The sequence below is a fragment of the Nyctibius grandis genome, chromosome 8 (assembly GCF_013368605.1).
Source record: "Nyctibius grandis isolate bNycGra1 chromosome 8, bNycGra1.pri, whole genome shotgun sequence".
NCBI lineage: Eukaryota > Metazoa > Chordata > Aves > Nyctibiiformes > Nyctibiidae > Nyctibius > Nyctibius grandis.
Genome location: NC_090665.1, coordinates 19,925,490 through 19,939,683, shown reverse-complemented (window position 1 = coordinate 19,939,683; position 14,194 = coordinate 19,925,490). Strand labels below are relative to the sequence as shown.

The following is a 14,194-nucleotide window of genomic DNA, read 5'->3' as shown; positions in this document are numbered from 1 at the left end:
CCAAGGAATGCATCTTCTCTCAACTCTTGCGCTGCTAGAGACCTTGTAACTGCTAAGGAAGGGAGTTAAAACAAGATTTTCTCTTCAGCCATAGCCAGGAAAGCTGCCAACCAGATGGATGATCCTTGGTGGGTGGTGAACAATCCTAGTTAAAAGCTCTGTAGGTGCTGCCATTGTCTTTCAAAAGAATGCATATTCCCCAAATAAACACAAATAAATAGAGATAAGAGTGGGCATGGATGTCTTCTCTGAAACTATCAATGGATGTCTCAAGTTTTGTTGACTTGCACAGTGTCCGTGCAAGGGCCACAGTTCAGGCTGTAGCACTGTAAATGTGCGGTAACATGCACCCTCTCAGTCAGAAGGTGCAGCAGCTCCTGTCAGGTGTGATCCGTCACCTCTCGGATGACATCTGCTATTCAACAATTTGATGCAGAGGAAGTATTTTTGATAAAATAGTTTAAAATAAGGATTATTAAAATAGCCATACAGACAGTTGATAGAGTTTGTATTAAAGGGAGATGACAGGTATGGCCATGTTTCTCTCCTGCAAAAAAATATTGAAAATGCCAGCTATTGGGTGATATTTAAATACTTTTCAACAGCAAAATGTTTGCTCTGACAGTGAGGCATAGTAGAAAATCACTCCTACTATGAGTTATTAGAGGTGAAGGATCAATGATGACTCCATTCTGAAGAGGGAAGAGGGAGCTGCCCAGGCAAGCCGTCTCCTCAGTCTGCCTGCGTCTGAATTCAGTGATACCTCCACAAACAGGTCTGTAAGTGCAGGGTAGCCCTATATTTCAGTCTTCCTTATGGCTCCCTTTTCCTTCCTTCCTTATCCCAGTCTGAAGATGGTCACATTTTTAAAGGGTTGCAAACTGTTTCAGAAGGCCAGGGCAGCCTGGGGATCTGGAAAGACACTGGTCATACCTGGAACAAACGGTAATCTCAACTCCCCTTACACATACATAAGAATGGCAGTACCCTTGCTTCATCAGTACCTGAGTATTAATTGCTAGAATCAGGGCAAATACCCAGAATATAAAAGGTGTTTTTCTTATTGCCCTGCACAGTTAATCTCAAGGCTTCCAGTGTTTGAAGTGGATGACTTACATTACTTCTGATGAATCAAGGCGAATGCTGTCAGACCTCTTAATGATTGTTTCTATCTACTATACCATAAAAAAAGTACATATGTATCCTTCTTGGTTTACTGCCAGTCAATCAATGTTAAAACGTTGACATATGGGTGTGGGATTTTTTGCTGTCTTTAAAATAGGATCAATGACATTAAGGTTTGTCATGTAAATAGTAGAAATAAAGCAAAAAAAACAAGAGCTATTTATGGTTTTAGGATGACATCTGTAATGTGGGTGGCAGTAGAATGAAAAGTAGAGAATTTCAAGGTTTTTCATAGTTGAATGAATTGACTGAGCATGTATTTTTTAGTGTTTTAAAAAGAGTTAGTTACCCAAAGTTCATGCATACAAACAAATCTATAAGCTAAAGTAAATCTATGAACTGGCTGGACTAGCCTGAATGCATTTCATTGCTCATTTTCCACTTCTACCCTTCTTCCTTCTCTGGACTATTAACTCCCAAACAGGCTTTTGGTTGAAACTCATAAATGACCTGAAAAAAATTAATTTTAACAAGCTAGCAGCTCCCAGCAAAAGCCACTGTTGCCCTTGTCAGGATGCTTTGCGTTGGCTGAGTCTCTGCAGGGACTGAACCATTTCTGATTGCCAGGTTAACCTGCACTGGCAATGCCCAGCTCCATACCACAAATAAACAGAGTTTAGAGGAAAGAAAAATACCCTCCATCTGTTGTGTTCCTAAGAAGTGTTGGACAGCAGTGACTCATGCCACAGCAATAACCATTTAGAAAACATAATGCTGCAGCTTCAAAAGTGATAGCAGGAAATTTCTTATAGGTAAGGTGCCATTAAGGAGAAGCTATCAAGGGGCAGGATGGTTCCCAGCTTTCAAATCCATCCTCTGCTCTGAACAGGATGAAAAACCATGGAAAAACACACAGTGCACAGAGGGCATTTGGAAGTGGTCTCTGCCAGGGCAAGATAAACTGCTGCTCCCCAGCACTAGTGAGTATCAATTAGTTTTCCTCCAGAAAAGGTATGTGATTAAAATCAGCAGCTCCTTTCCAACAGTTTTTGCTCCGTTTTGTACATGCTGGGTGTGAGCTGCCCATTAGCAGCTGGCTGCTCAAAGACAACACACCATGTTCAGGCTTCCTTCTGCGCACGTGGGCTCAGAGCAAAACCGACCTTTCTAGAATAATAGCTTGCTTGAAAGACAAGGACATTTTAAAAGTAGGGTGTTACACTGTATGTGATAATAATTACTTGAGAACTGTCACGTTGTCACCATTTTTTCAGATGCTGAATGAGGATTTATTCAAGAGAGCATGCCAGGAGATGTCTCAGAATAAAACAAGCAAAGAGAAAGGTTGTTTGTTCAGCTGAGCCCTTCCAGCAGCGACCGCGTCTCTGTGGCAAAGGTGTGTGATCAGTGACCATTTCCAGGGGAGCTGGTTATAACAATCTAGGGGCTGGTCACCACTAGCAAAGACCCTCCCAGATGCTTTTACAGGGGTGATTTACAGCGGCTGCTGAATTCCCTTGTCTTTGTGCCATCCCTTCGGTCCAGGCACTGACTGCTATAAGCAGAGATGCACCAGACAGCAGCATGGGAGCTGCCGTAAAGAAAATGCTAGAAACCCTTTCCACGGTTTCAAGTACATCAAGGCAAAAGTCAACCCAGGGAAAGAGAAGTTTTCACCATTTTAAGCCTAGACTGCTTTGAGGCAATCAGAATTTTTTTCCAGAGGGCTAGTATGTGGTATCGTAAATAAAATCAGACAGGTCAACTCTTAGGATAGTCAAGCTTTTAAAAATTCTTAGGGGTTAAGTTTGATATTTAAACACAGCATTATTAATTTCTCTTCTGCTGTTATTTCCCAAAACACCAAAACAGCCAAGGTATGGTATAGCCTACAAATAACTCAAAATGTTGAGAACACCTCTAAGAATTTCACAGTAGATGTGCATGCAATTGAAGTGTCCAAATGATACGGTGCAGAATAATTGTTTAAATGATATGCTAATCATCACTGGAAATTAGCAATCCCATTTCAAGCAATGCAAATCATAAGCAATTACATAGCATTATCTGGTTACTTACACTGCAAACAGAAAAGTTAATTATTCCTACATAAGACAGCAGCTGCAGCTTCAGCACATTCTCTTTCTCACAGTTTTTGGAGATGCTTTCATCTTTCCAAGTTCTAAAATTCATTTTGCTTTCATATTTACATTCTCTAAAACTGAAAATATGACCATATATATAAAATAAGGATTTTATAATAAAATTATGTGAGAATTATAAAAACATGGGTCTACAATTCCATTTTTTCCTTGCCTAAAGCTATGGGAGTTGATGAGCAGTTAGGACCTTAAAGGATTGATATATTTAGCACATGCTGTGTGCTGGAGCTTCACATTTCTAAAACCATCTGTGCAAAGACAATCGGCTGTGTGTTCAGTGCATTGAAGGCTGCTGAGTTATTACAGAAATATGTTCCAACCTTGCTATACTGCTCAGTTAAACTAAAGAAGATATTTGCCTAGAAAACATTTTCTCATAGACAAGGCATACAAAACATGCAGGCTTGAGACCCATTACAGCTGTGTGGACTCCTGTTGTGCAAATTCAAGCTGGTTTATGTTGTTTGGTCTCAAACGGACATCAAATCTGGGAGAGATTCAGTGAGAATTGTACCTATCCATGGCTTTACATTGCAGATACAAGACCATTCCTACTGTTGCAGAGCAAAGCCTGGTGAAAGTGTGATTCTTTCTTTATTGATCTATGTCGCAAAAGATTTTTTCCTAAGAAAATTTCTTCAGCATGGATTTTATTTGAACTTTGACATGCATTAAATCAGAAGCAAAAGATTCGGGTGCTGTGAAAACCATAGTCTCTCATGCGTTGGTTTCAAAGGGCACCTTCTACAGAACTTTGCCATCTCTTTACCTTACTTCAAAACCTTCAGTTCTTCCAGCTAAGCTGAGAAAGCTCCTTTTTGTTCCCTGTGAGGTTAGCGGGTGGTTGAATCTGACATTCAGTACAAAAGTCTCAGATCCAAAATAATGTGTTTAGTAATGTGTCAACTAAATGAAATGACAATGCAAGAATCTTATAAAAAGAGTACTCAGAACTTCTGGTATTAAAAACATACAAATTTTAATAGTTTCTTTTGCAATATAAACAGTGAAAAATGCAAATTTCCAAAAAATGGTGAAGGAAGATGAAGGTAAGAGTTGGGCTCTTAAGTACTTTGAGAAAATGACTGAGGATATTAAAAAAACATGTGGGATGAAGCTGGGAAAGAAAATTTGTGCAAAGCCTGTTTAAATAGAATGTGCCATGATACCAATGAGTTGGTGGGATTTCTGTCTTCACTACATGGCCAGAGGATTTCTGTGTCTAGCCCTAAGTGTCTTCAAATGGTGAAGAAGAGGGATCATGGCAAAACAGTAAGTTGAGTCCCACCCCTCCCTCTGGCACAGCCCACATCCCACCGTCACGCTCTGTGGGTCCCTGGTCACAGCGTGCTGGTGTTTACAGCTCTACTTTGTTAAATCTTGATCACCCCTCCAAGTATTAAAGGTATTAGTAAGTCCTTTTCCCCTGGTACCAGAGATGACTCACAATGCAGTGGCTCTGTGCCTACTCTACAGCAGTTTCAGCGGAGGCTTCAGTTTGTCCATGTTCACGTCATCTCAGCGTTTTTTTGTTTGGAAAATTGCAGTTCTGACATTTGTGTGTATAATAATGCACCGCCACCTGAAAGGGCTATCAGCTGAAGTAACACTAAGTACAATCCTCTGCAGTGAAACATAGTTGTTGTCTGTAGAGCGACTGTAAAAGTTATGCTCGTATTTGCCCCTTCAGACCCCTTCTCTTGGCTTATGAGTCAAAACAAGACTTGCCTGGCTGTCAGGGTTGCAAACTCACACTGGCATCCAAAAACTGAGCTGTGTTCTCCTAGCATCATTATCCACCCCCAGTCGTGGAATTTGTACTTCACTCTTGCGTTGTTGATGCTGGAGGCAAAATTATCCACTGTCATGACAGTGACACCCGTTGTTGTTAAGGAAATGCTTTCAGCGCCAGGCACTATTTTCAGCTTTCTCAAAAGTTATCCTTTGCATTCTCATCTTTCATGCTTATCCTCAGCCCAGAGGTGATTTTCTTCCCTTGTGAAAATGTAGCTGAATGTTGACCAGCAATTAGTGCGATATTTTGGCCCTAGATGAGGTAGTTTTATCAGTTAAAGCTTTAAAAATGTTCTTTGCAGCTGGATAGCTTATAAATAGCTTCTTTTAAACCCTCTCAGAATGCTACTCATCTAGTCCTTTGCAGTGATGTTGCTTCCACTGGTTTTACAGAAAACTGCCTTTCTAAATATCAGAAAATCTGTATGGGCCACACAAAGCGTGGGACAGTTCTTGAATTTTTTATTTGTTTCATTTTGTTTTGTGTTTTTTTTTTTTTTTCTAAAGCAAATGTTTGAAGGAGCCAAATCCTGAGTATTTTTCTTAGCCATCAGAGGTAATGTGAGGTAGGTCTCAGGAAAAGGCAGTTAGAACATTGTTCTATAAGAGGAATAGAAGAGGAATGATTCATACTCTTGCTTTGAGCAAGAATAAACAAGTTGTTCCATGAGCAGTGCGAATGATAAAACTAGCTTCCTATAGATTTTTATTCCACGTTACTAGGCACTTTCCACTGCAATAGTCAGTCTTCTGCCCTCGGTTCTCTCCTCAAATCCTCCATCCTCTTTGTGGCCCAAACGCCTCCCGCTGATGTGCGACGGGCCTTCCTGCGATCCTCTGTTCCATCCTGGAAGTGCCTCTATTTCCCTCTTCCCGGTCCCCCAAACGCACGCTGCTGTATCCTGCAGCCGTGCCCATATCTGTCAGGTACCAGGTAGGCAAGAGGTGGAATTGCCAGCAGCACGCCTGGAAATAAGCGTGTCCTGAGCGGGGCCATTGGGCAGCCCAAATTGTGCCTCTGTCTGCTATTCCACTGCTGTTTCTCCCTAAAACCACAGGAGTGCAAGTCTGAGGAAACCTCTGCTCCCATGATGAACGTTGTTTAAATTTGCCAGATGGTTCAAAAATTGGTTGAGGGGAGGTGCAGAGGCAGACTGATCAGATTGATCATTATCTTCCTAAGCAAATGTCCCAAATCCATCAATGAGTTGTCTTTGTGTCCTAAACTGAACCTGAAACGTTTCTTTCATTCCAGAAATCAGTCTGTATTAGGAGCATAACTTCCACAACTCCCTTCACTTTCCTTCGCAAAAAAGGGGTCACAGACTTCCATCATCAGTTTATGTACCACTTAGAATCGCTCGTGCTGGGTCAATGAGTGTTGGGCATCTTGCCTCTCCAGGGGTTCCCACAAATCCCTTTTGCTGGACATTTGCACCCCTGGGCCCCCATGCACCTTTGTCAAATGCCCCCGCACCTCCAGTCTCATTAGGGTCAGCTCATTTCTAAGCTAGAAATGACAGGCAGCATCCTTTCCACACGCAGCCTTGTTTTGCGGAGACAAAGGGTCATGGCAGTCTCGACGGAAGGGATGTTTAAAATTCCTTCAGACCTGGCACGCTTCAAACCTGGTTTGCTTTTTTTTCAATGACACTGCAATTCTGGCCTTGCCTTTTCTCCCGTTCCCCAGTGGTTCGTTTCTACATGCCGATTCCCCTGTAAGGTGAGAGGGCTTGCTTAGGCTGGTGTTCCCCACTCCTTGTAGCAGCAGGAACATCTCTTAGGCCTGCTTTTGTCTAATGCTTTGCTACTCAAGCCAGCGTAAGGAAATATGGGGGTAAAAGTGCATGCAGTTGTTCTGTGAGAATGCCCGCTGCTAAAATAAGCTGCTAACCCAATCTAAAGTCACAGCTGTATTAAGCTAATGCCAAGAAAATGGTAAATCCTTAAGAGCAGATTCCTCCCACACCCTCTTTGGCTTTCTCGGAAGCCTTAGTGAATAACAACAAACCAAGAGCTGGAGCGCTCAAAGACATGGACAAGGCAAATTAAAATTAACAATAGGTAGAAATCCACATGCCCCCCCCCCCCCCCTTTTTTTTTTTTTTTTGGCTCTGTTAGGTTTAAAGTAAGTTTGGAAAAGAAATCTCAGTCATCCTGAATTCTTACCAGCTGGATCCTGACCTCCTCACTGAGGTACACTCCCACTAACCCGTGTTTCCTTGAAGAAGAATTAGGTAGAAGCCAGCTACAAATTGTTAGTTCTATTTCAATACTTGGGAAGTATGAAATGGGGAGACACAAGTATGTAGGCAGATCAGATAAATATTGACTTGTGGTTAATGAAGAGATGTTTTAAAATACCTGTGGAGTGCTGGCCCCAGCCATGCACTTTCGTTCCTGCTTTATGCCGTGTCTCTGGATTAGATCCTATCTACTGGCATCAGCAGCAAAACTCCTGGCCGCACCGGCAGGGCTGTAATTTTACTCTATAAACTACCATGTTAAAAACTCTCGTACGCATTGTCATACAGGTTGATCAAACAAGAATGAAATCGGTTTGAAGACTCTTTCTATAAGACAATGAAAATAACCGTGAAGGAACTATGGACCGAACTCATCTCTCATCCAGCTTTACTGAAGTCAGTCTGTGTAGAAGGAATTAAGCAATAAAAATACAATTTTTAATTGAAATTCCACACTTGGGGATGTTTTGCATATCTAAGAAACAGGAAAAAGAACAGAAAAGCTTCCCAGATACTTATGAGTGCACCTAATGTATTCTACAGCCATTAAAAAACAAAACCAGAAGCAAACAATGAATAATTCCTGCAAGTAAACAATATAAACATATAACCAAGCTGGAACGGGCAGCCTCCCTCCTCAGCCCGCGTGAACTGGTTCTGCCAACAAGCGAGATGCAACCCTGGCATCGTGGCCACAGCCATGAGGAAAGCACTGGAAACATGATGTCACCCGGAGCTGTGGTTGGGCAAACCTCGGATGATGGAAGATTACATTTTGAGAAGGTAAAAGAAAACGAATCACATGAAACAATTAGATGGGACCTATGGAGTCTGCTCCAGAGTCTGGATGGGAGCGAAGGAGACCCGTCCCCGTAGTTCCGCACGGAGGCCACGCTGCCCGTGGTTGTGGAGCTGGCCTGGCCCGAGCTGGGGCTGGGTGAGGAGGGGACCCTGCCACCTTGAGAGCGCTGGCACTCGCAGAGGCTGGGTGAGCGTCTCCCACAGCCAGCACAAGCAATGGCACAGGGATAAACCGACTTTCTAAAAAGCAAAGGAGCATGGCTTTGGTTTTCAAGGGCCTTGGGAAGAAAAAGCCTTGATGCAATCCTGGATAATTTGGGGTATTTGAGAGGGGAAAAAAAAAAGTAACAAATTTGCAATGAGCTTGCATTGAGTGAACGATGATTTTGCAGTCTTTGTACAAAATGTATTTCTGGGGATAGAAATGGGCTGTTCTAAAAATCCAAATGCACCAACAAAATTAAGGTCCTTAATGTTTCAAGAGCAGAAATCAGCAAGTACCATCCACAGCAAGTTTTGCAGCCCCAGGGCTTGTGATAAGTTCTTTCTATGGGAAACTCCATACCTGTATTTAGGGGAGAAAATACTTGGAGCCAGGTGCTTATATGTGTATGTGTACATGTGTATGTATACAATATATCTGTGTAAATATTCAGGAGAAAAAATAAATGCTGGCTCCAAGATGGGACAAAACAAAAGCAGGGCCAGCCCAGAGTGTGCGTTACATGCAAGAGGGGAACTGGTGGGAGACGAGCCCACGCAGCCCTTCCACGCAGAGGAGCGGTGGTGTGAGGGCTTGCCCAGGGAAGGGCAGAGGCTCTCGCCTGCCATCCTCCTCGACTGCCTTTCCATGGCATCCATGTTTAAGGGTTTTCCAAGGAAATCCCGAAGCTCCTGGTGAGATTCGGGGCGTTTTATCTTCAGGTTAAGCAAGCGGGCTGCGTTTACCCCAAGGTGGATGATATTCTTTTCTTTACCGGGGTAGGCATGGGAGGAAAAATGACAAAAAAGAGGAAGTTGCTGAGTTCCCCCCTGCCGTCGGGAGGGGCACCGCCGCGCCCCGGCCCCGGCCCCGGCCCGGCCCGGCCCGGCCCGGCCCCGAGGGGCTGGGGGCTCCCGCAGCCGGGCGGGAGGAGCACCGGGGGGGGGGCGCGCGCGGCCCGGCCGGCAGGGGGCGCTCCCGGACGGGGCACCGCACCTGTGCGGGCGGGGTACCGCACCTGTGCGGGCGGGGCGGGAGCACCAGCCGGGGCGGGGCGGGGCGGGACGCACCTGCCCGCGGCCCCGCGGCCCCTGCGCGGGTTCGGGGCTGCGCGGCGCGGAGGCTGCCGGCAGCATGGCCCGCCTGCTAGGCACCCTGCGCAGCTCCCAGCCCGTGGCGCGCTTCCAGCGCTGCTGCGGGCTCTTCCCTGCCGGTGAGGAGGGCGGCGGCGACCCCGCGGAGGGGGCCTGGGACCGCGGCGCCTGCAATGGTGCGGGTGCGCTGCACTGCCCGGCAGCCGTAGGCTGCGGCCCCCCCAACGGGGTGCGGAGCGGCCACGGCCCGCAGGTGAGTGCCGCGGGGGGCGGCCGGGCCCGGCTGTGACTCAGCAGAGCCTCCCCCCGCGGCCGTGTGCGCCGGGGCTCCCCGGGGGGGGTCTCCCCGCATCCCGCCGCCTGCCCGGGCGGGGGAGCGGGAGGAGGGATGGAGGGTCCGGGCTGCGCGGGAGCGCCGGGGCCGGGGACGATGCGCGGGGCCGCGGCTCGGCGTCATCCCGGCCCCGCCGGGGAGGGGTTTCTGGGGTTCTCCGCTTCCCCCCGCCATCGCTGGCGCCCCCGAAATGAGGTAACGGGTGTGACGGGGCTCTGCCTGTCGCGGTGCCTGGGGAAGCTGTGCAGCAGCGCTGCCGCCCCGCGGGGCGCAGGTCTCCCCGCGGCTGCGGAGGCAGTTCTGCTGGCCGCGGGTCTCCCTCCCTGCGGGGGTGCCCGTGGGGGGCTGCCTCGCGGACCCGCGGCTTCTCGCTGCTGTCCCAGGGGCGGGGGGCTCTGCCCGTGGCTGTGCCGCCGGGCCTGCGCGGGTTCCGCTCAGCCTCCCGCAGCCGGCGCCGGGCTGCGCTCCCCGCGCCCCCGCGGGCAGGCCGGGCCCGGCGCCCCGTGCGCGGGCTGGTGTGTGTGCAGGGAGCGGGGAGGGCATGGCGCAACCCACGCGGACGGGTTGGATGACCTGCTTTTTCTGTTCCCGCAATGACTTGAATTCATTAGCAGATCACTTTGTGGTGCCTTCTGAGAGGAGATGTGGGAATGGGCTTCCGAACTCTACCCGCAAAATAAACACGGGCCAGGCGTGAACGCCACAGCTCTGCCGCTCCTCCCCTCTCGTACTGTTTCACTCTTCCCTGTTCTACATCTAGAGCTTGGGTTGCTGCTTCAAGCATCCAAAATTCTTCATCAGCCTGACTCTCAATTAGAAGATGAGGAAAACTGGGGTAGCCCTTCAGTGTGTTCACTTCTGAACGAACAGCAGTAAACTATTTTAAGAAAATTATGCAGATAATGAACGAAAAGTTTTGTTTTCACTACTTGCTTTTGAACAGTGATATGGTTAATGTAACAGTGCTCATACTAAAATCCTATCGAAGTTCATGCTCCACGAATAGAGCTGTTCACTTCAGCTGGAGCAATTGTTTCGGGTTTGACAAAGACACAACTGCCTTTACTGCAGGGTGACTGTGTCCAGGGTGAGACTCCATGAGACTTGGAGATAAAAGCAGAAGGGTTTGTTTCCACATAACTTGGACACTCACTTCTGAAACATGTGAAAGTTGGGTTCAAATCCAAAGATTCTCTCTGCTCCTGTGAAAATCCATTTTTACAAAGAGAGTCTTCTGCAGCCTGCCAGGAGATGCAGGAAGTGAATTTGAATTTGGATCTTCCTTATGCCAAAACCCATACTGCTCTGTTGCTAAATGAACTGGGGTTGCCCTGGTGTATCTGTAAAGTGGATTTAGGAGCCTAGTGGGTTTAGGAGTCTAATACACATAGCAAAGTCCTCAGCCATAAACTCTCTATGGACAGTGGTATTTTCTTGCTCTTAGCTCCAGGTGTTTGCAGAAAGGTGCTTAAGCACTGCACTTGCATCTCACACCTGGTGACCTTGGATGGCTCTGTGCCTTGAGCATCCCTTCCTGAAGCCTATGAGTTTCAAAGTCCCTATTATCAGGACAGGTTTCTGTGAGGTAGTAACTTTCATGTTACTTTGTCTTTACTGCAACAATGCGGTAGTCTTAGAGGTTTTCCGGATCTCCTGCATAAGTTCTTGGACAATCAGTAGGTTTTACCTGTGAAAACGGAGTATATAATTGCATGCTTGAGCGAAGAAGATGTGAACAGTTGGCCAGATGCTGAGGCTGCCACAGCTCCACCTCTCCAGGACATTCTACCTTTCTTCGGTGCCAGCTCTCAGGCCTCTGTGTCTGATGTGGGCTGGATAGTGTGCTGAGGTAGCCCAGCTGGAGGGACTCTGGGGAAGGGGAGCTGAGGGATACCAGCTGGTGGTGGTTTGGGTGAGGATGGACACACCTGGTAGGGATGGGTGTCATACTTCAGGGAGAGAAGGGGGGATCCCTCAGGAGGGTAACGAGACAGAACAGCTCTTCATCTGGGAGAAGGAGGCTTTTAATTATCTGCATGCATTTGTTGCAAGCAGTGCTGCTTGCTATGTATCAGTGCTGTCTTTTATGTATAATCCACAGATTTTATGTGTTTAAAAAAAGAAGTCAGCAAGGCCTCATTACAGTGGTCAGCAGCACAATGACTGGCTGTATTGCTGACCCTTTGTAATTCAGTCCCGTCTGCCCCACATGAGCTGCCCTGAGATGACGAGACAAGGAATGAAAAGCTTAGATGTGACAGCGAGGGCTGGGTGTGTTTCTTAAATACTGAATCAGTTGCCTAGCCCATGTTCGTGATGTTCCCTTGGTTACCAGATCAGTTAGAAACACTTCTTAATACTTCAAGTGAAAACTCAGGTGTCTGAGGATAATACAAAATGGTGCTAGTCCAACACACTGGCTGGATTTATGCCCTGGCTTGGAGTTAATATTGAACCCATGGGCTTTTGGTGAGGGAACTTTTGGGTTTTATTACTATGGAAGACAAGACAGTAACTTCGTATAATTATCCTGTCTCTAGCTGATACTTCTTTGTTTTCTACACTCCTCTCTAGTATTAGTTTGTTTTGCAGGGAATTTATTTCTGAAACTGCTTGGAAGATAACTTTTCCTGATGCTCTGTGTAAAGTCCTCATGTTGCACACTTAAAAATACTATCTAACTTTCTGAAGACTTGTCCAGTGTTTTAGTGAGCGGCCAAATAAATGTTGTGTATATTTAAGAAGTGGAGCTCTGCTTATCTGTAACCTCCTGATGGACTTTTGCTCCTGAAATTGATAGCCAGAATTAAAGGTCACAAAGAAAAAAAAAAAATCTCTTATTCAAAGTTGTCTGTAGAGATTTGTTTATTTTTTCTCCACTCTTCCCAGGTGCTTTATCACCTCTTGAGATCTGTCTTCCTGACTTTGAAAGAGTACAGTTCGTATTTACTCTTTAGTTATACCTTAACTGTCAGAACTGCTCCGGACTGGTGTAATGTTTACAAACTGCCTGATCACGTTTAGTGATTGTATAGTTCTTGCTTCTGCCTTAGGTGAGGAGGCTAATAACCAGGATAACAGCAAGGTGGTGGTAACAGAAATGGAGAAGGTAGGTAAAAACTGCACATCCGTCTCAGATGTATTGCAGTCCCCAAAAATGTAGTTAATTATTGGCAACACATGGATGAAACCGTTGCCAGATATCCCATCACTGCTTTTGCTATGATGGGATATCTGGTAATTTGAAGCAGACTTGCCCTAAAGCTTGAGTCAAGGTCTCTCTTCTGTAGTGTTCCCTCGCATCAGACTTTTGCATCAGCTTCAGCGCCTTGCTTTTCCTTTCTTAATCATATTACTGGCTTACTCAGTTTCACATTATTTCCCTTTACTATGCAGCAGAAAGTTGACAGTAGCTGAGGTGGGTTCAGCAGATGAGACAAACCTTTGTGAGAAAAGCCCACGAGCACAGTTAGGAGAGCTGGCAGCAAGGTGTTTCTGTCTCGAGTACCAATGCTTTGTTCTCCTGTAGAATATAGCTGAACTTTTGGACTTTCCTCTGTTTGGAGCTGCAGCTGGAGAAATGTAAGATCCAGTTTCTTATTTCGATGGGCTGAGGGCGAGGCTCATGTTCCTCAGCGTTGTGCCCGCTGCTCTGGTACTTCGTGTTCAGCTCTCCCCTACCTGGTGTGGCGGCCGAGGGAGCTTGCCTGTCTTGCACGTGTCCAATTTTTGTTTCAAGGTTCCCATGGAAAGCAGCTGATAAGGGACTTGTTAGCCTGTGTGAATGAGATAGTTTCATCAGATAGTTTTGGCCAGCCCTATGAGTGATGGTCCTTTTGAAGCGAGGTGGGTGGTGTGCAGGGGGTCTGCGAGGGCCTGTGCCAGGAGCCCCAGCCCTCACACTGATGGTGAGGTGCTTTGTGACTCAGCACTTCCCAGCTCACAGCCTGGGTCATCCTTCTGGAGGCTGCTGGACCTTGTGATGAGCTGTCAGGATCTGAGGATTAATGCCAGTCCTTGGAGGTGAGCCACTCACTGTTTTATAACTCTGCTGAATGTCTTAAGCCATTAGTTCAGATATCAGCCAGAAAAATAAAAGCTCCTCTGCTATTGTTTTTCTCCTTTGGGTCTCTGGAGTACAGGGATAGGTTTAATGAGCAAGGAGCCAGGAAAAATCTATTCTCCCTGGAAAATTCCTTTGGACAGCCAGTTCTTTTATTCTACCTCATGTCTGTGCTCTACAGGGAATATTTATAGGTCATCTGGGCAATGGCAGGTGACTGTTGACTGCTATGGCAAGTAAATCCAAGGACTAGAATGCACAGGTAGTGTTGTCTAAACCATGAGATTTTTATTTAAAATGGCCACTCATGTTCCTGCTTTATAGGGCTTCTTATTGGTTCAGTATAGTTAGCACCTGTAACTTATTTTTCCAA

At 46.4% G+C, this 14,194-nt stretch overlaps 1 protein-coding gene across 1 annotated transcript in view; it reads left to right on the top strand.

Annotated features, from left to right (window-relative positions):
- The first annotated feature begins 9,464 nt into the window (after positions 1 to 9,464).
- Positions 9,465 to 14,194, top strand: part of SGPP2 (sphingosine-1-phosphate phosphatase 2) — a 32,093-nt gene continuing 27,363 nt past the window's right edge. Inside the window, exon 1 of the mRNA XM_068407026.1 lies at positions 9,465 to 9,677. Coding sequence (XP_068263127.1) covers positions 9,465 to 9,677 — 213 coding nt within the window. The remainder of the gene's footprint in view (positions 9,678 to 14,194) is intronic.